The following is a 21,292-nucleotide window of genomic DNA, read 5'->3' as shown; positions in this document are numbered from 1 at the left end:
AGCTAATCTGGCTGCAGGTACTCACGAGTTTGAAAATATAGAAACGCCCAAGAAATGAATGTGCTCACTTAAGAGTAATTTTACCAACCTGATGCAAACACTTTGGGGCTGATACTAAATTTCCTAGAAGTGATGTGTCATCAATAATCGGGAATATGGTCATATTTATGATACCTAGGCATGATCTTTTGAAAAAGATGCAGCATTTGTTATCTAAGCACTGCACCATCAAACGAAGGTGTGATACTTGCAGTAGGAGTGACACCAGTGAGGTCTAGTGTCATTCATGAGTCCGAAGATTAGCGTAAAATAATTTACTTTATTTGTTTGTATTTTACAAATTAGTACCCGGCGAGGGTGAATCACAATGTAACAAACAATGTGATTGGCCCTCGTCGGGGAATTACCCGAAACAGAGTCCCTCACCTTCATATCCCCGACAGGGAGGTGTGGTAGCCCCTCAGCCAATGAGGGGGATCAGAACGGGGTAATCCCCGCTCTGATCCACCACACGGCTGGAGGCTGCCATCCTCCCCCACCGGGGATTCAGGTAAGTGTTTTCTCCTCTCCCCCACCCCACTTCCAAACAATTCCCTTCCCACCCTCCCAACCCCACTTAACTTCTTTTTGCTCTGTTTGTGAGAGCAAACGGGCTGGGAACACTTCTGTCCCCAGAGCATCCGCTCCCGATGGCCACCATGACAAGGGAAAGCAGACTCGGTTTTCCCGTCCCAGGCGGCCATTTAAAAAATAAGTGTTATTATTTTTTCTGTACCCAAAACACAGCAGCATTTCGGAACAGATAAAGAATGCTATTAGTGCCCCGGTCTTGCGGACCGGGGTACTAATAGCAATAAGCCCCAAGCCGCTGGGGCATTACCTAGTCAGGTAATGCCGCGGAGCCTTTGTTAAGTGGAGTAACTTTGCTGAAAATGTTGGGAGGTACATGACATCTAACGGAAAAGGTGCCTCAGCCAAATGAATGGGGACAAAAGGGTGTGTCACGAAAGTTGGGGGGGGACAAACATCCTTGCCCCCCCCCTAAAATTACACCCATGCTCGGGCCTGACTCGGTCTACTCGAAGAGTATGGAGATGCAGAAAGACACAGGGGTTTGTTTAAGCCAACAGTTGTGGGTGTCTACGGAGAAGAATAGGAGAGGCTGCAATTGAAGCCGATTCTATGGGTCAGACAAAAAAGTGCAGCAATAAATTGGGCTCTATAGCAGGCTCGCTCGGAAGGCTCGGAAGGCAGTCACTAATGGTCAATAATGAATGCAACGTAAAGGAGGCTGCATCTGGGTTTGTCTGCGCATGCGTGCATTGAGTAGGATGTATACCGTGCAGATCTAGCTGGCTGGCAAGAGCGCACTGGTCACGTGAGAGCATCACGTATCACAAAGAGAAAGGGGAGGGGGTAAAGCAGTGTTGTCCGCGTGCAGCGAGCTGTCGTGTGGACCCCACAATCTAAGTGAGAAACAGCTTTTGTCGCTGGGCATTAATAATGCAAAGTGTGTTTGCATCTCTAGAGTATATGGTAGCTCATGTTTGGGTGTGTGTTGGCAATCTGCAAATCCAGGACCCCATCTGTCTACCAGAAATGTACAGTTCCTGCAGGCATTCAGCACCGTATGGAATCTAAACCAAGTCATGCAACATGGAAGGAGAAACATTGTTACCCAGACAACATCTGACGGATACATTTCACAAAGGCCCGCATGACTGCAGTGCAGATGCTTACATTGACAAATCACTTTAAGCTAAGCTTGCTATAGAGTGAGGTACCTGTGCAATCAATGCATTAAAGCCATTAGCAGCTGGACACCAAGAGCACCCATGCACCGCATCAGTGTTTGCCTCTATCATACAATAACCAGTACATTAGGCACCATACTGATGTCATCGTTGCATGTCTGCGTGTCTGCCACGCGCAGTCCATGTTTTTCAATAGTATACCAGAGCATTTACAGAGAGGTGGCTGCACAAGGTTTAATATTGTGGCCTCTCACCTGGGTGTAGAGGGGCTCGTAAATGTCAACGCCATTGTCCTGGTTGTGCGAGAGGGTCTCGGCACCCCGTTTCCAAATGAAGCGCGCCGGCGGGTTGGAGTTGACCGTGCAGCGTAGGAAGACGGTTTTCTCCTGGTAGAAGCTCCCCCGCACGTCGCTGATGGTTTGATGGATGGTGAGAATGGGCTCGTCTAGATCTGGAATGGAGGGTCCGCAGTTGCAGTTAAGGAAAGTCTGGTGACTGGATAGACAGCCAGGTTAGACACGGGTTCGAGGAGAGGGAAAGGGGTGGGGTGACGGGGGAGGCAGGAAATGAAGCGGTGGACTGACCTCATGATGGGCAGGTTAGATGGAGCTTGAAAATCCATGAATTCATGTGCAATATTGAGAGGACCTCTTCCCCAATTTCCAAGAAGAACAGTACCTTCTGAATGCCCAAGCACCCGTTAAAAGACAGTAGGACACAGGACTGAGGGATCACTTGGAATTACCATCATGCGTGAATGTCACAAAAATCACTAGGGATGTACAAAATTTGAGTTCTACAGTAAGTCATTGAAATTCATAATTTCTTTTCACTTTGCAGAAAATTGAAATTCTAACGTTATTTTGCAGATATGACTGTTGAAATGTACAGAATTGTTTATCAACACAATAAGCGGGAAATTAAAGGAAAGGATCTTCAGTTGGCCTGTTGGAGAATTGTTTAGCAAAAGTTCATTCACAGATAACTTTTTGCTTAGTCAATTGAAAAATCAAATAAATAATTTTCATTTACTTTGCCAAGTTTACTTAAAATATATCCAGCAACAATCCTATAGCTGTTTGTAGGAATTTTGCAGGCTCTGTCCCCTGCAAATGTGTTGCAAATGTATTGTTCACATTTTCATTGATGTCTGAAAATGGGACCAATTGTAGGACATTGGCAAGATTTAGCAGAGAATTTTGAAAAATCGTTAAAAGTAAAATTGTCCAATTTTGTACACCCCTAAAATGACAGCTGAGAGGGAAAAGTGGGCATGGCATTGGACAGGATTAATGAGGAATAACAGCTGAAAGGATTGTGAGGGAATAACATCGGAGAGGAATGAAAAGCAACACAGCAAGCGATGGGAGACACAGGGTGGGGTCCCAATGAGGAGCAATTCCATAGAAGCAACAGTCAGGGGACAGAACATGGGGATAACAGCTGGCAGGAATTGTAAGATAGTAAGAACTGCTGGAAATAAGACAGGAGTAATAGACTGGGCGGAAAAATATAGAAATAACAGGGATGAACCACCATGAGGGTATTAAGGTAAAAATACCCTCCAGGGGGAGTTATTTGTGAATTACAGCTGGGATAACAGAGAAATAACAGATGGGGAATAACATGGGATAAGCAAAGAAAGAGTTCTCTCAATTCATTTAATTCCTGTGGAGAAAATTTAAAACATGTTATTTCTTAATAACAGACATTAAGTTTCTTTGTCACATACACTGTTCGCTAACCTATTTTGGAATTCGTTGTAGAAACATAAGCACTGCAGCATGAGAGCTTGTCAGACACACTTGCAGACCAATAACTTGCCATTGAATCGATCACCAGCCTCTGAGGTTGGGTTTCTGGTTTACCAAAGCCTGAGTTTGCACACATACTCTTTTCATGGACCGCTGGTGTCCTTTTCCTGGTGCAGCAATTACAGCAGGTCTTTCGCTCCATTCTTATAGAATGTTTTGCAGTAACTCCCATGATCCCACGCAAATGATTGCCAGGACAAGGGCTGGTGTGAGCTGTATTCTGAATCACTTGGTTGGAGAGCCAAAGGCTGCAGACTCTAGCACTACAGTAGCTCTTGTGTATGTAGGGATCCCGGCCTGTTAAATTCAACACCCTCAGAGTGTACAAAATGCCACCCTCATGCTCATTTTTGGTCTTAGAAAAAAAAGATGTCATCCCATTTCACTGTCGTTCTATATATGGACTGCTTGTTAGATGTTGTATCAATTTTAAAGTTCTTGCCTTGTGTGTTTAAGTGCCTTCGTGGTCTACTCCATCTCTAGTTAATAGCCAGTCTCCAGCCCTATATATCTTATCTTGTTTTAAGCATACTTGCAAAGGCATCTTAGCGCTATAAACTCAATTAACCACGTTGATCTTCGGGGCCACTTATTTTGGACATTTCCAGTGCCTGGTGTAAGTGTGGAGGCGGGTGATGGCTCTGCGCGCAGGCTTCCATGCAGTGCAACATGGTTCCTGTGGGGGATCTCCCCAAAACCTTGATGACTTCCTGTTTAGCTGTTTTGGGCATGTCTTTCTCGCTCCATAGAGAGATGTGAAACCATGCTTTTCACGCCTGATAGCAATTTCATTTTCAATGTGTAAGAGGTGCAAATCCAAAAATGAAATCACATCTAATCATCACAGGTCTGCTAAATTATCAGAAATTGTAGAATTGTACCCTAATGTTTCAGGTGGTGCACAGAGGGCCATTCACAGCTATACAGAGAGCATATATACGTATTCTGTTAGAATGTGAAACATCTTTCAATAAATGTTTATTTCTGTTGATGTATTTCACTTTGAGGAAGATGCATTTGGTTGCTTATTTGAAGAAGTAAACTTGCTTTGCAGGGTGCATTTCAATGAACACGATTAATGACTTCTATGTGATGCTTATGACCTAATGTTCCCTTGTGCCTTTTCAGCGTTCCAGTAGCCCTCCTGCCCTGTTGCATTGATGAAGAACATTCTAGGAACATGTTAAGGATATCTGCCATGAACTTTCATGGGATATATTTGCCTGAAATCCTGACATGGTTGGGGCCCTTGATGCCTGACTGACAACAACCACATCTGACAAGGTACCATGCCCTTGCCGCAGGTCAAACCATAATGGCCCTTACCCCAAATAGCACTACTCGGGTACCTTGAGGAGATGGCGGGGAGGTCCCCTAAAGAATTGTGTCCCCTGATCAATAGAGCACAGCAATTTATTGACTCAGTCCCAAATTGATTGACCGCCTAAAAGAATTCAGAAAGCAAAGAGTCAACAGATTAAATCCACTCTAGAGGGACACTTCAGTCTATTTGTATTTCGGTCTAGCCGTACATCTACTGGGGATATCTTGAGCATCAGCTTAGGTCCATCATAGCTTGAAGGTGAGATCATCTTTCACCCACAATATGAGGTCACTGTGATGCTGAGCATTCCTGCAGACACCGGCACGTTCAGGGTGAATGACTATGGATTGACTTCGTTAAGCGGGCATTGTTCAATACTATTAATCTCATGAACTAAACCGATGGTGCTTCGCCTGATTTCTGTCCTCCCTCGGCTTTTCGGAGTTGCTGCCTCTACTTGCTGATCATACGAATAGCCTTGTGGTCACAATCAATAAGAAACTGGCTCTGGTTCCACAACTAAGCCAGTGGGCAGAAGAGGGTACTGGCCCGGTGCCTCTCCAATCCCCCCGCATCCTCTTCTGCTTTTTACATTGGCCATATCAAAACACATTTTGATATCCGAAAAAACTGCTGATCCGAGAGCCACCCACATCATAATGTACCAAGCAGAATGTTGATTAGACGTAGACTGTGGGGCACAGCCTATGGTGCCCTCTGAGATGGTACAATGCAGGACAATGATTTTGGATCCCTCTGGTGCCAACCAGATTCAGTCCATATCAGAAACCTCTCTAAGTAGCTGGTGCCCACCCTATTCAGTCTATATCAGAAACCTCTCTAAGAAGCTGGTGCCCACCCTATTCAGTCTATACCTGAAATCCCTCTAAGTAGCTGGTGCCCACCCTATTTAGTCTATATCAGAAACCTCTCTAAGTAGCTGGACCCCACCCTATTCAGTCTATATCACTCTCTAAGTTGCTGGTGCCCACCCTATTCAGTCTATATCTGAAACCTCTCTAAGTAGCTGGTACACACCCTATTCAGTCTATATCAGAAACCTCTTTAAGTAGCTGGTGCCCACCCTATTCAGTCTATATCACTCACTAAGTTGCTGGTGCCCACCCCATTCAGTCTATATCAGAAACCTCTCTAAGTAGCTGGTGCCCACCCTATTCACTCTATATCACTCTCTAAGTTGCTGGTGCCAACCAGATTCAGTCCATATCAGAAACCTCTCTAAGTAGCTGGTGCCCACCCTATTCAGTCTATATCTGAAACCTCTCTAAGTAGCTGGTGCCCACCCTATTCAGTCTATATCAGAAACCTCTCTAAGTAGCTGGTGCCCACCCTATTCAGTCTATATCAGAAACCTCTCTAAGTAGCTGGTGCCCACCCTATTCAGTCTATATCAGAAACCTCTCTAAGTAGCTGGTGCCCACCCTATTCAGTCTATATCTGAAACCCCTCTAAGTAGCTGGTGCCCACCCTATTTAGTCTATATCAGAAACCTCTCTATGTAGCTGGACCCCACCCTATTCAGTCTATATCACTCTCTAAGTTGCTGGTGCCCACCCTATTCAGTCTATATCTGAAACCTCTCTAAGTAGCTGGTACCCACCCTATTCAGTGTATATCAGAAACCTCTCTAAGTAGCTGGTGCCCACCCTATTCACTCTATATCAGAAACCTCTCTAAGTAGCTGGTGTCCACCCTATTCAGTCTATATCAGAAACCTCTCTAAGTAGCTGGGCCCCACCCTATTCAGTCTATATCACACTCTAAGCTGCTGGTGCCCACCCTATTCAGTCTATATCAGAAACCTCTCTAAGTAGCTGGTGCCCACCCTATTCAGTATATATCAGAAAGCTCTCTAAGTAGCTGGTGCCCACCCTATTCAGTCTATATCAGAAACCTCTCTAAGTAGCTGGTGCCCACCCTATTCAGTCTATATCTGAAACCCCTCTAAGTAGCTGGTGCCCACCCTATTCAGTCTATATCAGAAACCTCTCTAAGTAGCTGGTGCCCACCCTATTCAGTCTATATCTGAAACCCCTCTAAGTAGCTGGTGCCCACCCTATTCAGTATATATCAGAAACCTCTCTAAGTAGCTGGTGCCCACCCTATTCACTCTATATCAGAAACCTCTCTAAGTAGCTGGTGCCCACCCTATTCAGTCTATATCAGAAACCTCTCTAAGTAGCTGGGCGCCACCCTATTCAGTCTATATTACTCTCTAAGTTGCTGGTGCCCACCCTATTCAGTCTATATCAGAAACCTCTCTAAGTAGCTGGTCCCCACCCTATTCAGTCTATATCAGAAAGCAGTGACCTGTGTATTTTAGTTTGTGATGTTGTGTGTTTCTGCTTTTAAAAGAATGTGTTGAGTTCTGTCAAATAAGAGTGTCGCCATTTGTTATGAGGATTGCATAATTAAATAATCAAGCACAGACTTTTATTTTTAATTTTGAAACGCGATCTGAATTCTAAAAAAGAGAAAGCGCCACCAAAGTTCTGAAAGATCCCCTGTGTTCCCGCAAGAGCACATCTTTTGACTGTGCCCTGCCGTGGCGGGAAAGCTGTCAGGAAGTAGGGGAGGAACACCAGGGGACGGAGCGTTGGAGGTGGAAGAGGTTTTGATGCCAAACACAGCAGGATTTGCCTGCGCAGATAAGACTCCATCGCCTCCTCGCAGAAGGAGCTGAATTCAGTCGCCTCCAGAAAATTGTTTCTCATCAGTTTTATTGGTCGCTAGAAATGCCCATTGGTTGCAATGACACGAATTTCTCATTTGTTCTGTAAGGGAGTGACCGACCAGCTCACAAGTAGATATACAGATTCTATGGTCAATCAGTGGATCCACTGGAAAGCCTGGGATAACATCAAAAAGTGATGGATGTTAATTCTTCAGCCAATGCTTCTTAATCACTGCGCCTTCCTCTGGATAGCATTCCAGCCCACCCCAGAAGGTTATGCCCCATGTGCAAATCAGAGTGACCCCACCCCAAAAAGAAGCTGTTCACCATTGGGCCTTCCTCTGGATAGCATTCCAGCCCATCCCAGAAGGTTATGCCCCATATGCAAATCAGAATGACCCCACCCCCAAAAGAAGCTGTTCACCATTGGGCCTTCCTCTGGATAGCATTCCACCCCACCCCAGAAGGTTATGCCCCATGTGCAAATCAGAGTGACCCCACCCCAAAAAGAAGCTGTTCACCATTGGGCCTTCCTCTGGGTAGCATTCCAGCCCATCCCAGAAGGTTATGCCCCATAGGCAAATCAGAATGACCCCACCCCCAAAAGAAGCTGTTCACCATTGGGCCTTCCTCTAGATAGCATTCCATCCCACCCCAGAAGGTTATGCCCCATATGCAAATCAGAATGACCCCACCCCAAAAAGAAGCTGTTCACCATTGGGCCTTCCTCTGGATAGCATTCCAGCCCACCCCAGAAGGTTATGCCCCATATGCAAATCAGAGTGACCCCACCCCCAAAAGAAGCTGTTCACCATTGGGCCTTCCTCTGGATAGGTGTATGCCCCATATGCAAATCAGTTCGACCACACCCCAAAAAGAAACAGTTTGATTGGAACTCTTTGGCCGCATCCCCACTACGCTGTAGAGTAGATGCCAAACTAAGTCCTGATGTGGCTGTTATGTGGAATCATCAGTGAGGTGCAGCTTGATGACGCAGCGGGCTTGGCACTGACTCTGAAAATACCCATGCCACCTGGGGACACTTGATTAAACACATCTGATAGGTGATTTACTGGACGACCCTATGTGGAGCTGGTTCAAAAATCAGGCCAGGCACCCGGCGTGTGGATCACGGATAAGAAACGTGATTTCACTGCTGGTCAAGTGACGCTAGAAATGGAGGAGGGATGTGTAAATCATCCCTAGAATAACCCTTAGTAGGAGGGCTGTGTTTCCCATGTAAATTAGGAGAAACGAAGAGATCCAGGGGGCGCTCAGTTGGGGAAATGTACAACACGTCAATTAATGACTTAGGAATGGCAGACAACAGGAGCAAAGAGTAATGGGCTACACATTCTGATGAGTATTTTAAGAATTTTCCAGGGCCTTCAGTCCCCCAATCACTCAACAGACTTTACAGCGGGACTCACTGGGACTCACTTCACTTTCCTGTTTTCTTCCCCTCGGCGCCCCAAGCCCTGGGTAGAACATTTATTGAGAAGCCCAGCTGAGGTGACTATTTGTCAGGCCATCTTCCCTTTGTGGCTTCTGTGCAATGCTCTACTCATATCTAAAGATCCCCAATCGGGATGTTCTAAAACTGTCACTCCGGCACCCCGGGTCCGTGCTCCTATAGGTGTGCACAGTACGTAGGCGACCGACCAATAGAAATGGATCTAGATGGCGACTCGGCTTCTCCATCGGGTCCTTACCGGGAGAACGGCTGGGAGCTGAGATCTCAGGCTCTAACACTGACCCAGGCTGCACACATTTTGGGTCCAAGGTCCCCCAGGCAAATTTTATCATCGATCACACCGTTAATGCTCCTTTAGCTGTTTTCTCAAAGGACATCAAAAATGTTTGTTTTTCTATGGAAGGGATATACATGAAAAAGACACAACCTTAGCAGAGCGTCCCAGGGATTGGCTGTCCCAAATAAGTCATGGACGTACAATAGTGTCCTACAAATCGTATTGTTGGCCAATTCCTTTGGAGACGTTTCATGCAATGGTCGTGAAATCTCATTATGAGCCCCTCTAACAGTGGCATAACATTCCGGGAGTCAATGGCAGCGGTAGCAAAAACACTTGCCGCGGCAATCCCTTTCACCCCCACATATAGGGGTAAGGGCGATGAGTAGAAATGGCTGGGCAGTCGGGACTTTTCTGTTACATGGGGGTAACCCCCTGTAAAGATAAAAGGGGCGCGTGAATGTAGGTAGTGCTGTTTTATCGCTTCCTAGGCATTCTAGGGCCAGCATCATGGCATGGAGCTGCGGCATAAGTCACGGTAGATCCACCTGTTGCAAAAGGCCAGGAAGGATGTTTGTGAATGAATCAAAATGGTGCCAGATGCTCCAATGGAGGGAGCAAAGAAAAAAATATGGCTAAACTATTAGCAGAAATGGCTCGACCCCGAGCAGAATAATTCCCCGTTTTCAGGCGTATTCACCAAAGCAGCTTGTTTTTTTTTTTTTATAGCAGTTTTGGGTGCAGTGGATGGCCACTGTTTTCATTGATGGCACCTATCCAACCGGTCACAAAAGGAAAGGGTTAAACATGCACTGAAATAAGGAGAGGAGCACATTGCTTTTTATAGGCCTAAAATGACCCCCCCGCCCCCACATGCGTAGAAGATTATAAGTACGGTACAGTAGTCTCTCAGAAACCAACTCACAGAAAGCAGATGTACCAAGTCCATTGGAAGAGTAGATGTTAGTATTGGAAAGTCCCCGGCCACTCCATGAACCCCATAGTTCTAAAGGTCGGATAAGCATAAGGGGACTCCAGGACACTGCATTACCTAAACATGAACAGCCACCTGGGACCAAAGAGATATCGTGTTGAGAGATAATTGCCACGGCGGACACCAAATGCAAGGAGAGCACAAGGGTTGTCCTTCAAAGGCGACTCAGCAAAGCAGTCAGCTCGTAGGATGGAAGGCAAGCGCACTCAAGGGGAGCGGCGCTACATGAGAAGGTGCACTGCGCACAAATCGAAGGGGAAGGCCAACTCCGCGGGATGACCACTTCCAAGCCAGTGAGGATGCTTGTTTACCATGCTACCTGGAAAAGCATGCAACGCTCAGTGCCAAGCTGGCACCAGACAAGAGAAAACGTGGCAGATGGATGCAGAACATTAGGCTTCGGCAGAACTAGAAACCAAGGGCAATGGGCGGGCAGGTTGGCATAGCACTGTCACTTAGGCAGCTGAACTCCTTTACACAGCATCTGTGTGTGCTCGACGGCTAGAAAAAAACACAGTGGCAACTTATCAAAGTAGTTGGTCCAGCCCACCTGGCTGCATATTTATCAGGCCAGCATTTGATTTCCAATTTGTCTTCAGAAAACAATACCAACGGCTTGACTGAAGTACTTCTGGTCAACCCATTCATTCCACGCGGTCCAGTTTGGATATCACAGGGACACACTAAGAAGATTGACACATATTCAGAGACAGAAAGGGAGAGCCCTGCACACCAGGTTCACACACAGTGGTGGCCAAGAAGGAGCAGGTTGCTAACAGCATGGATCCTTAACTCAACGCTTCAACCCACAGAGCCCAGCGTTACCACTTTGGTCCAAAATGGCGGGAACAGCGAGGCAATGCAGAGTCCTGGAAAGGGGAGGGGGACTGGACACACAGTAGAACTGTGGGAATGCGAGGGCTGCCTTGAAATGACTTACACTGCACATCTACTCGAATGGACTTGATGGCGGGGACCCCAACCCCGTTCTCAGCTTTACAATAATAGCGACCCCCCTGCATCCGCTGGATCTTCTCGATGCGAAGGGTCTCGTTGAAGATGGACGTCTCCTGGAATTTGTCGGAGGCGCTGCCCGCGGTCTTCGTCCATCTCACCTGTGGAAGGAAAAAGAGAAGGGAACTCAGCAATTGAATGGCACGCGCTCTCAACTGTGGCAAGAACAGGTTCTGGCGGGTGATTGGGCAGAATTGGAAATGACAAGCACCTGCCTAGAGAAGAGGTGCTTGTTAGTGTGCAGGGAAAGCGAAGGGCAGTGACAACGCTACAACAAACAAGTAAAACGCAACCACTATCACAGATAGATGAGCTTTCCATTTGTCTCGGGAGGATAGCTCAGCAGCTATGTGCTCGCCTTGAAAGCAGGACAACACAGAGCACCACAGGTTCGATTCCCCTGGTTCGCACTTAGAAACCTATGGGTGTTAAGTGTGTTATAAATGACCTATCATAGCATATCATTCAGCCTTCTGTAAATCCCTGAACATAATTCTGAGACACACATGGGGGCTGTGTCATATGAGCGTATCTTTTGATCATTACCCCTATGTTAGCAGTTCCATTCCCTGTTGACTGCTTTTCATTGGACCTGTCTAAATAATGACCTTTTAGGACTTTGTAAACCTTTGCTCTTGCTAGTTTTGAGTTGGCTGTTTGTGCCTTTGATCAAACTCAATTGACCCATAAATGTGGTCAACAGTCAAATGGCACGTCCATTGAATCACCGGCGTAGCGAAAGCGACAACACTTACCCTTGATGTTGTCGCTTTCGCTACGCCGGTGATTTTAATGCTATAACCCCAGTGAAAACATACCTAAGAATAGGGTACAGTTAATAATGTTTTGGTCCCCGGGTGACCACTGCGAGTAAGGTTAATGTCAGAGACGTGAGGGGAAGAAGATGGACTTTAAGCTTAACCCGGGTGATAGAAAGACAGATGGAGTGGTGCGAACTAGAGATGGAAGTGAGGAGCCAATGAGCAAAGGAGTAAGCAGGCACATGACAGAGGAGAGGGCACAAGCGGGGTGCGCTGAGACTGTGCGACAGGAAAAACAGGGTGGGCAAGATCTTGACCTGATGAGAGTGTTAGGATGTAGGGATGCGAGAAGCAAATGAGTGTGCTGGAGGTGAAGACAGGCATCGAAGATGGACAGGAGCAGTTGCACAAGAAGAGAACAGCACTCCTCTAGGAGAACAACCCTATGAAGAAGAGGCAGAGATTTGGAAGAACAAAGGGTTTGAAAATGTTGACTTTCACTTATACTGTGAATTTGGGGCTTTTAGAGCCTGGGGTCAGGGGAAGCGTGATTTAGGGAAAGGAAGGATACAACAAAGACCATTACACTCAAGGTAACGTTGCATGGAATGGAGCAGTACATAAAATAGCTGTACGTTTTCTACTGAACAGGAGTAGATTCGCAGATGGATAAAGGCGTAATGGTTGCCTTCAATGTCTTCATCATATTTACACAGTTCACGGAAATGAATGACAACTCTTTCCTCTCCTGATGTCCCTCTATGCAGTGTACAGTGGCACAGCAATGTTCACTCATTCTATTTATGCAATGGATCAGATCAAAAAATCAACACACATTTTTACACCTCGCAATGTTCATCTCTTGACTGTGTATTTTCTTAGTAACACATATTTCTTTACAACTTTGCCACGGACACGCAAAGTGTTAGCTGATCTTGATGACTGGTAAAGAAAATGCATGTGCCCGGTTCTCCTCATTCATTCCTTGTGGAGTGATGGACTCTCGACTACAAATCCACCTTGATTCTGCATGTGTTGATTTCATTCCATGTTCATGTTTTTTAAGGAAACAGATGCTGGGATATTTCTATATATTTTTAGAGACTTTAGGATACAGAGTAGAGCAAACTCAATGTTATGGTGACAGGATTTTCCGGCAAAGTAACAGGAAGAAGCTTGGCGGTACCTGATCCGCGTGATGCTCATACAGTTTAATCTTGGGTCTGTACTGAACTCTCTTAAATGGTGTGGAGGAGCTCTGGTGTAGTCACAGAGAAAGTTCTCCCGAATAACCTTTCTAATATTGCAGATTCCTCCACAAAAAGTTTGAAAAATAAACAACTTTCCAGTTCTTATGTATAGCTGTGGAGTATAGATGTATAGCTGTAGAGTATAGAAGATGCGAAACCCACGGGCGACATGAGCCATCCTCTGCTATGCGAGGAATACTCACATGCCTCAATGGCGCATCACTCTCTCAACATCCCACACTGCATCCCTCAGCCATGCCACCATGCCTTCACCACACAGTATGCAGGCAAGCCTACAAGATGCCACCACACACCGCTCTTAGTGCCACAACAAGAGCCTGGCAGCCCCACTGACACCCAGACGGAGCTGAACAACACCCGTCCTCTATCTTGCACAAAATACAACCAGGACACACACATTATCCCTTTAACAAATGCAATAATCTACAATTATTATACAGTTCCACTAATACCTCATCCCTCTGCCAGTGGAATCAGACACACACACATTTGACCTAATGACACAATATCGTGGATCTTTTTTGGGGTGTGACTGGGGATTTGTGGGGTGTGGGGCTCTTCCTGCTCTTGAATGTCTCTGGGAAAGAAAGACCTGCTTTTTGATTGGTTTTAAATATGGCCCAGACTTCTCATTTCCCATTTAGCACAAAAGGAGAGATAACTCCAGCGTTCATTGTAGCAGTGATTGGCTTTCTATCAGTTTGCCCGACGGAAGCTAATTGCTAAGTAGCAGAAAACAGCAAGTCATAAGTGGACCATGGGACTGAACGGAAATACTGAAGATGTGGAGGACATTAGGGCGACGCTGTGATAAAGGAACAGTGCACAGGATAATTGGAAAAGTGATGCCGTCTGCCTCATTATAATTATATTTGATAATGGCTGTTTTACATGTCTGTCCCACAAACTCCTGTCGGAGCTGCTTTGGAACTTTGTGTTATTTAAGTACCTCAGTCACTCAATGACTGACTGGCACCCCCACTCACTCACTTCCACAGTCATCACTTCCTACGTCGTCCACTCAATCACTCACATGCTCACTCACACCTTCACCCTCACCCTCACTCAACTAATCAAGCTCCACTCCTTCCCTAACACGCCCTTACACGAACACTCATTCACTCATTCACTCGCAGGACCTGTTGAGCTTAAAACCAGGACTCACAATGATGCACATTTAGCTTAGGTTCAAGATTGTACGAGATAAATGATAGCAGAGATGGAAGCCCGGGGACTTCACCCTCACTCCCACTTTCACTCAATGCTCTTAAAATCATGCTCTGCACCTCCTACATCTACCTTATTTAGTTATTTATATATTTCATGTGTATAGTGTGCAAACAACCCGCAGACATTGAGGAGCTGTTACAGGTACGTGATCTCGCAGTGGGTTTATCAAACAATACATTAGGGTAACACAGGTGCAAGTTATCACTCAAAAATCTTAACATCACACTGCACCTCCGGCCTACCTTTCCTATCAATGCTCTTAAAATCACCCCCGGCACCTCCCATGTTCACTACCACTCAGTGGTCTTAAAATCACACAATACACCTCCTACCCCCCCACGTACCTCAAAAATCCTAAAATCACACTCTACACCTCCTACGTCCCTTTCCACTAAGCGCTCTTAAAATCACACTCTACACCTCCTACCCCCACTTACCTTAAACGTCCTAAAATCACACTCTACACCTCCTACGTCCCTTTCCACTAAGCACTCTTAAAATCACACTCTACACCTCCTACCCCCCACTTAGCTCAAAAACCCTAAAACAACACTCTACACCTCCTACGTCCCTTTCTACTAGGCACTCTTAAAATCACACTCTACACCTCCTACCCCCCACTTACCTAAAAAATCCTAAAATCACACTCTACACCTCCTACGTCCCTTTCCAATAAGCGCTCTTAAAATCACACGCTACACCTCCTATGTCCCTTTCCACTAAGTGCTCTTAAAATCACACTCTACACCTCCTACCCTCCACTTACCGCAAAAATCCTAAAATCACACTCTACACCACCTACCCCCACTTACCTAAAAAATCCTAAAATCACACTCTACACCTCCTACGTCCCTTTCCAATAAGCGCTCTTAAAATCACACTCTACACCTCCTATGCCCCTTTCCACTAAGTGCTCTTAAAATCACACTCTACACCTCCTACCCCCCACTTACCTCAAAAATCCTAAAATCACACTCTACACCACCTACCCCCACTTACCTAAAAAATCTTAAAATCACACTCTACACCTCCTACCCCCATTCACCTCAAAAATCCTAAAACAACACTCTACACCTCCTACGTCCCTTTCTACTAGGCACTCTTAAAATCACACTCTACACCTCCTACCCCCCACTTACCCTAAATGTCCTAAAATCACACCCTACATCTCCTATGTTCATTACCACTCAGTGCTCTTAAAATCACACACTACACCTCCTACATTCCCTTCCACTCAGTGCTCTTCTTAAAATCACATACTACACCTCCTACCTCCCACTTACCTAAAACACTTAAAATCACACTCTACACCCCCTATATCCCTTTCCACTAAGAGCTCTTAAAATCACACTCTGCTCCTCCTGCACCACCTTCCGCTGAAACCTCTTAAAATCACTCTCTGCAGCGCCTACGTCCCGCACCACTCAATTGTTAAAAACTTTCAGGATCCTCAAAGTACAAGGGTTCATGTGCTATTCACATCATGCTTTTGGTATAATATGACTGACATGCACTGATCAGTAAAACCTAACTCTACAAAGAAATCCTGGTTCTTTATGGCATATGCCACACATGGCACCTTCATGAGACATTCTTTCAGCCTGGCCACCGCTTCATCTTGCTCGTTTTCCAACTTCTAGGGTACACCCTGCTTTTGTAATCTTGCTAATGGTTGTGTAATTTCTGCATAATTCTCAATACATTTCCTGTTATAACCTGTCATCCTAATACACTCTTCAAACCTTTGAAATTAATAGGATCTTTCAATGTATGTATTGCCTCTGCCTTCTTCTTTTGTGGATTCAAGCCCTTCTCAGTCACCTCATGACCTAAGAATTTCACCTTCTTTTTACACCATTGTGCTTTCTGTAAAAATACCTTGCCTCCAGACTTCTGTAACTGGCCAGAATCTCCACCAAAAGATGTAGACATTTGCCAAAAACCACACATGCCACCTCTTGCTTAGAGCGGGGGTTGAATGCAAGATCATAGAGCTCTGGCGTGGGCTGTGTTTTCCGTGATCTTTGAAGTGCACGCTGCAATAACATAGTGGACACCACTAACTGGATCCATTCTTGCCACGATATTAGAAGTTATTTCCCAACCCAGTGGTACGCATTTCATCAACTTCAGAAGAGTGAAAGGCTGGATCCTTCCCGCCCACGTCTAAACCTGTGATTTACGGGTCACACACAGATATCTGAACCCAAAGAGTAACTGAAGGAAGGCAATATTGATCCGGCACAAATTACAAATGGAATTTTGTCTTTGCACAATCAGTATTATTTCCGAACTGTTGACCTTATTCTGATGGCTGGGGATTCTTTAAAGGAAAGGGGCTAACGGACATTCCATCCCATTCTGATCCACCTCTGCACACAGTGGAGAAGATTCAGGGAGTCACTGCATGCGCGTGGTAAAGGGCAATGGAAGAGGCTGTGAAAGTGTGGCCAACCTCTTTGCGTACCTTAGTCTCGGGAACACCCTTCTGACACTAATATATGACTGGCTGCCATCATCCACATGGGTACCTGGAGTGCATTTCACAATAACTGTGAATGGTAAACCAAAAAAAACACCATTTCTATCCCTGTTGTGGGTGTAGAAATGCAATTGTGACAGCCACAGTTTGAAATGCGGCTGTCAGACATAAGGAAAAATGCATGACAGGGTCAGAAATGACCCAGCCATGTTGTGTGGATCTATCTGTGCCTGTTGCAAAATTCACAGACATGCACCCTTGCTTGTGCAAATGCAAAAAGGGAGTAGGAAAGGGCATTTGAATGCGCACATCTGCTATACGCACATTTAGATGCCCTTCAAGAACAGGGTACAACTTTATTTGGCACAAGTAATCATCTGCATGTCTTCATCTCATCACTTGTGTCCAAAATGTGTTGAGAATCTGTTGCCATGGGCAGAGCACCAGCCCCCTAGGGTGCTATGGGACGCCAGCACCACAGAGACCCAGTGCCTTGAGGAATTGCCAGGGGGACACCCGGCCTTGGAGGGGCAGGACAAGCCTTACCCGCACATGCAGACCCTGGCTACTTCTCAGGCAGGTGGGTCCCATGGCAACATGTCCTGCAGGCCCGTGCTTACACGGTGTGGGCCTGCAGGCCCGAATGAGACACGAAGTCAGGTCATTCCTTGGAGTCTGCAGCTGTTCTGTTGCATGTGCCTGCAGGGCTCCCTTTTATTAGCTTAGGCCTTGACACACTCATGGCCTATCTTAACAGGGCAATACACGTGGGAGGGACACATCCCCTTAAAGGGGCAATACACATGGGAGAATCCTCCTTTTTCATAACAAACAAATGAAGGCCCGATTCATAGAATCCAGTGCAGAAGCAGGCGCGTGCGCCACGCGTGCACCAGCCATGGTGCAAACCAGCAATTGCACGGAAAGCGTATTCATGGATTTCCCGAGGCCTCAGTAGCCGTGGCGCAATGAACAGCAAGTAGCGCCAGTAATGCCCCCAACGCGTCCCCATGCGTATGAAAAAGCCAGTGAAATGCCCAATACGGCGCAAGACCCCGCGTCATCCATGGCCCAGGACACAGCCCCCCCTATCGTAATTGCTTGAAATATTGGAGAATACCCCGCTCGCACCAGCCAAATCGCAAAGATAGGGCCACGCGTACCTCTGCAAAATCGTGTACCCCACTCGCACCAGCCAAATCATGTGGAAAGGGCTGTGCGTACCCCCACAAAATTGCTCACCCCGCTGGCACCAGCCAAAGCGTATGATAAGTACTGCGCGTACCCCGTCCACACCCCAGCGAAATCGCGTACCCTGCTCGCATCAGCCAAATTGCGTGGAAAGGGCTGCACGTACCCCATCTAAATCGCGTACCCCGCTCGCAGCAGCCAACTCGCGTGGGAAGGGCCGCGCGTACCCCCGCGAAAATGCATACCCCGCTCCCAACAGCCAAATCACGTGGAAAGGGCCACGCCTACCCCAGTGAAGTTGTGTACCTGGCTCGCACCAGCCAAATTGCGTGGAAAGGGCCATGAGTACCCCCACGAAATTGCGTACCCCGCTCGCACCAGCCAAATCGCAAAGATAGGGCCACGCGTACCTCTGCAAAATCGTGTACCCCACTCGCACCAGCCAAATCATGTGGAAAGGGCTGTGCGTACCCCCACAAAATTGCTCACCCCGCTGGCTCCAGCCAAAGCGTATGATAAGTACTGCGCGTACTCCGTCCACACCCCAGCGAAATCGCGTACCCTGCTCGCATCAGCCAAATTGCGTGGAAAGGGCTGCACGTACCCCATCTAAATCGCGTACCCCGCTCGCAGCAGCCAACTCGCGTGGGAAGGGCCGCGCGTACCCCCGCGAAAATGCATACCCCGCTCCCAACAGCCAAATCACATGGAAAGGGCCACGCCTACCCCAGTGAAGTTGTGTACCTGGCTCGCACCAGCCAAATTGCGTGGAAAGGGCCATGAGTACCCCCACGAAATTGCGTACCCCGCTCGCAGCAGCCAAATCGCGTGGAAAGGGCTACGCGTGCTTCCATCAGCCGCTTACACACCCCACAGGCAGCCCATACCATAAGGGACCCCCATCACCTGTGACCATACCCCGGAGGCAGCTCACCCGTGACCATACCCCGCAGGCAGCCCCCACCACAAGGGACCCCCTCACCTGTGACCATACCCCACAGGCAGCCCACACCACAAAGGACCCCCCATCACCCGTGACCATATCTGCAGGCTGCCCACCGGTGACCATGCCCCGCAGGCAGCCCGCACCACAAGGGATCCCCCATCACCTGAGAAATATCCCACAGGCAGCCCAAACCACATGGGACCCCCCATCACCGGTGACCATACCCCGCAGGCAGCCAAACCACATGGGACCCCCAATCACCTGTGACCATACCCCGGAGGCAGCCCACACCACATGGGACCCTCCACCACCCATGACCATACCCCGCAGGCAGCCCACCCATGACCATACCCCGCAGGCAGCCCACACCAGTCTGTTCTTAAATACCTCAACTCAGCCTTTCATTCTGAGGTCGATAAATGAGTACCAACACAGGGTGGGTGATATTGAATGTATAATTATTCTATACAAAGTGCTTAAGTGTAAGTGCTATATAATAACACATCATTGTCATTTGGCAATGGACGTCTGCTTGCATTCACAGTAATTTGGTAATATGGCCTATATACACTGATCTTAACGATACATATGGCGATCCATTCCTGTGTGTAATGTATATCACATAATAGTGATATTGTAACCATATTTTCTGAAGTGTATTTAGGAGCAATGCTATTTGATGCCCCTTCCTGGTTTGTCAAGGGGTGAAAGGTCGCATTCCATTGCTTCCCAAGATATCACTTTAGGGTGGGGTCAAATGACATCACTTCATGTGATGTCATCAGAGGTCAAGGATCATGGATGTCACTTCCGCTACCCCTGGCATTTTGGTGAAATGACGTCCCTGCTCTAGCCTGGCTGGGCCTTCACCCCTTGAACCCTTCCTTCCCTGTACCTCGTACTTACCACGTGGACCTTCTTTCCCCTGCACTCTCTGCATTCCCCTGGCTCTGTCCTCCTGGCCTCACCTGGTCCCTACTTAACCCATTGTGCCCTTCCGCCCTGCCTGGTACCTCCCCCTTACCCTACCCGTCACTTCTTGTTACTGCACTTGAACGACCAGAATGTCACAATGCCTAGTAGGACCGTTTTTGTTTTTGTCATCCCTGTCCCCCTCCATCTTGTCTTGTTGCGCATTGAAACACATTGTGTATAGGCACATTATAAATACCCAATAAATAAATAAATAAATAGGCACTACAATGGAAGGTTAAGGGCATGCAAGTTGCATCAAAGGTTTTTGTAAACTGGCAACTTCAGTTTGCGGTTCTAGCCTCTGTTTTTCTGTGGAGTCTTTACTTCTTACAGATGAGTGAGCACTTCTCATACCTTGGATAAGAGCTTCTGATGGCAGAATGGTTCAGGCATCCTACCCAGGATAAAGATTAATTACAATAATTCATCACTGCGAAAGCCATGATCGTTTACTCTGAGAATCTCTCTTAGCTCAGCCAGGGGCACTATATCTTCATTACCTTCACCAGTACTATTCATTTAGGCAATACCGCATGTTATTAGAGTGCTTAAAAGAAGGAAGAAGCTGGCAGGATGCACTATTTAAGTGCACAGATTAGACATCTCTTGCTTCAGCAACTCTTGGAAAGGTTTTATTGGTGCTCATAAGAAGAACATTTCCCGTCAATTGAAAGTATTTTTGCATTAAGCAATTTTCAACATGGGCCCAAACTCTCTTAGATACTGGCTAAGTCACCTCCAAGCTGGTCCATCCCATAGCCTTGGCCCGCTTAAGCTGTATATCCACGCAATAAGATACTAATCATATGGACTTGTACCTTAAGCCACATGGTACAATGAAGACTAAACTTGGACCACAATGGGTACTGTTTTCTTCTTGCTCGTAGTAACATATATTAATTTGCATTTATTACAGTTTTGCCATTGTGTAAGCCTCTGTGCCCGGCCCCTTCAACTTGTCAACCACCGATTGGGTATCAGCAATGTCCATATTGATTGGTTCAAGGTCTTAATTGTTGCCTTGATAAAGCCCTGAAGGGTGAAACTCATGGCCTTATAGTGGGCAATACATATTGATGGGCAATGAATA

General features: G+C 46.8%; 1 protein-coding gene across 2 annotated transcripts in view; it reads right to left on the bottom strand.

The window, feature by feature from the left end:
- MDGA1 (MAM domain containing glycosylphosphatidylinositol anchor 1) overlaps positions 1 to 21,292 on the bottom strand; it is a 1,353,685-nt gene that overhangs the window by 919,359 nt on the left and 413,034 nt on the right. For both annotated transcript variants that reach the window (XM_069608760.1, XM_069608761.1), the window contains exons 3-4: positions 11,273 to 11,447; positions 2,009 to 2,205 (exon numbers count right to left, since the gene is read on the bottom strand). In XM_069608760.1, the coding sequence (XP_069464861.1) occupies positions 2,009 to 2,205; positions 11,273 to 11,447 (372 nt within the window). The remainder of the gene's footprint in view (positions 1 to 2,008; positions 2,206 to 11,272; positions 11,448 to 21,292) is intronic.

Source organism: Ambystoma mexicanum, chromosome 4q (genome assembly GCF_040938575.1).
Source record: "Ambystoma mexicanum isolate Mex_15411 chromosome 4q, UKY_AmexF1_1, whole genome shotgun sequence".
Lineage (NCBI taxonomy): Eukaryota > Metazoa > Chordata > Amphibia > Caudata > Ambystomatidae > Ambystoma > Ambystoma mexicanum.
This window is presented reverse-complemented; position numbering and strand designations above follow the sequence as displayed.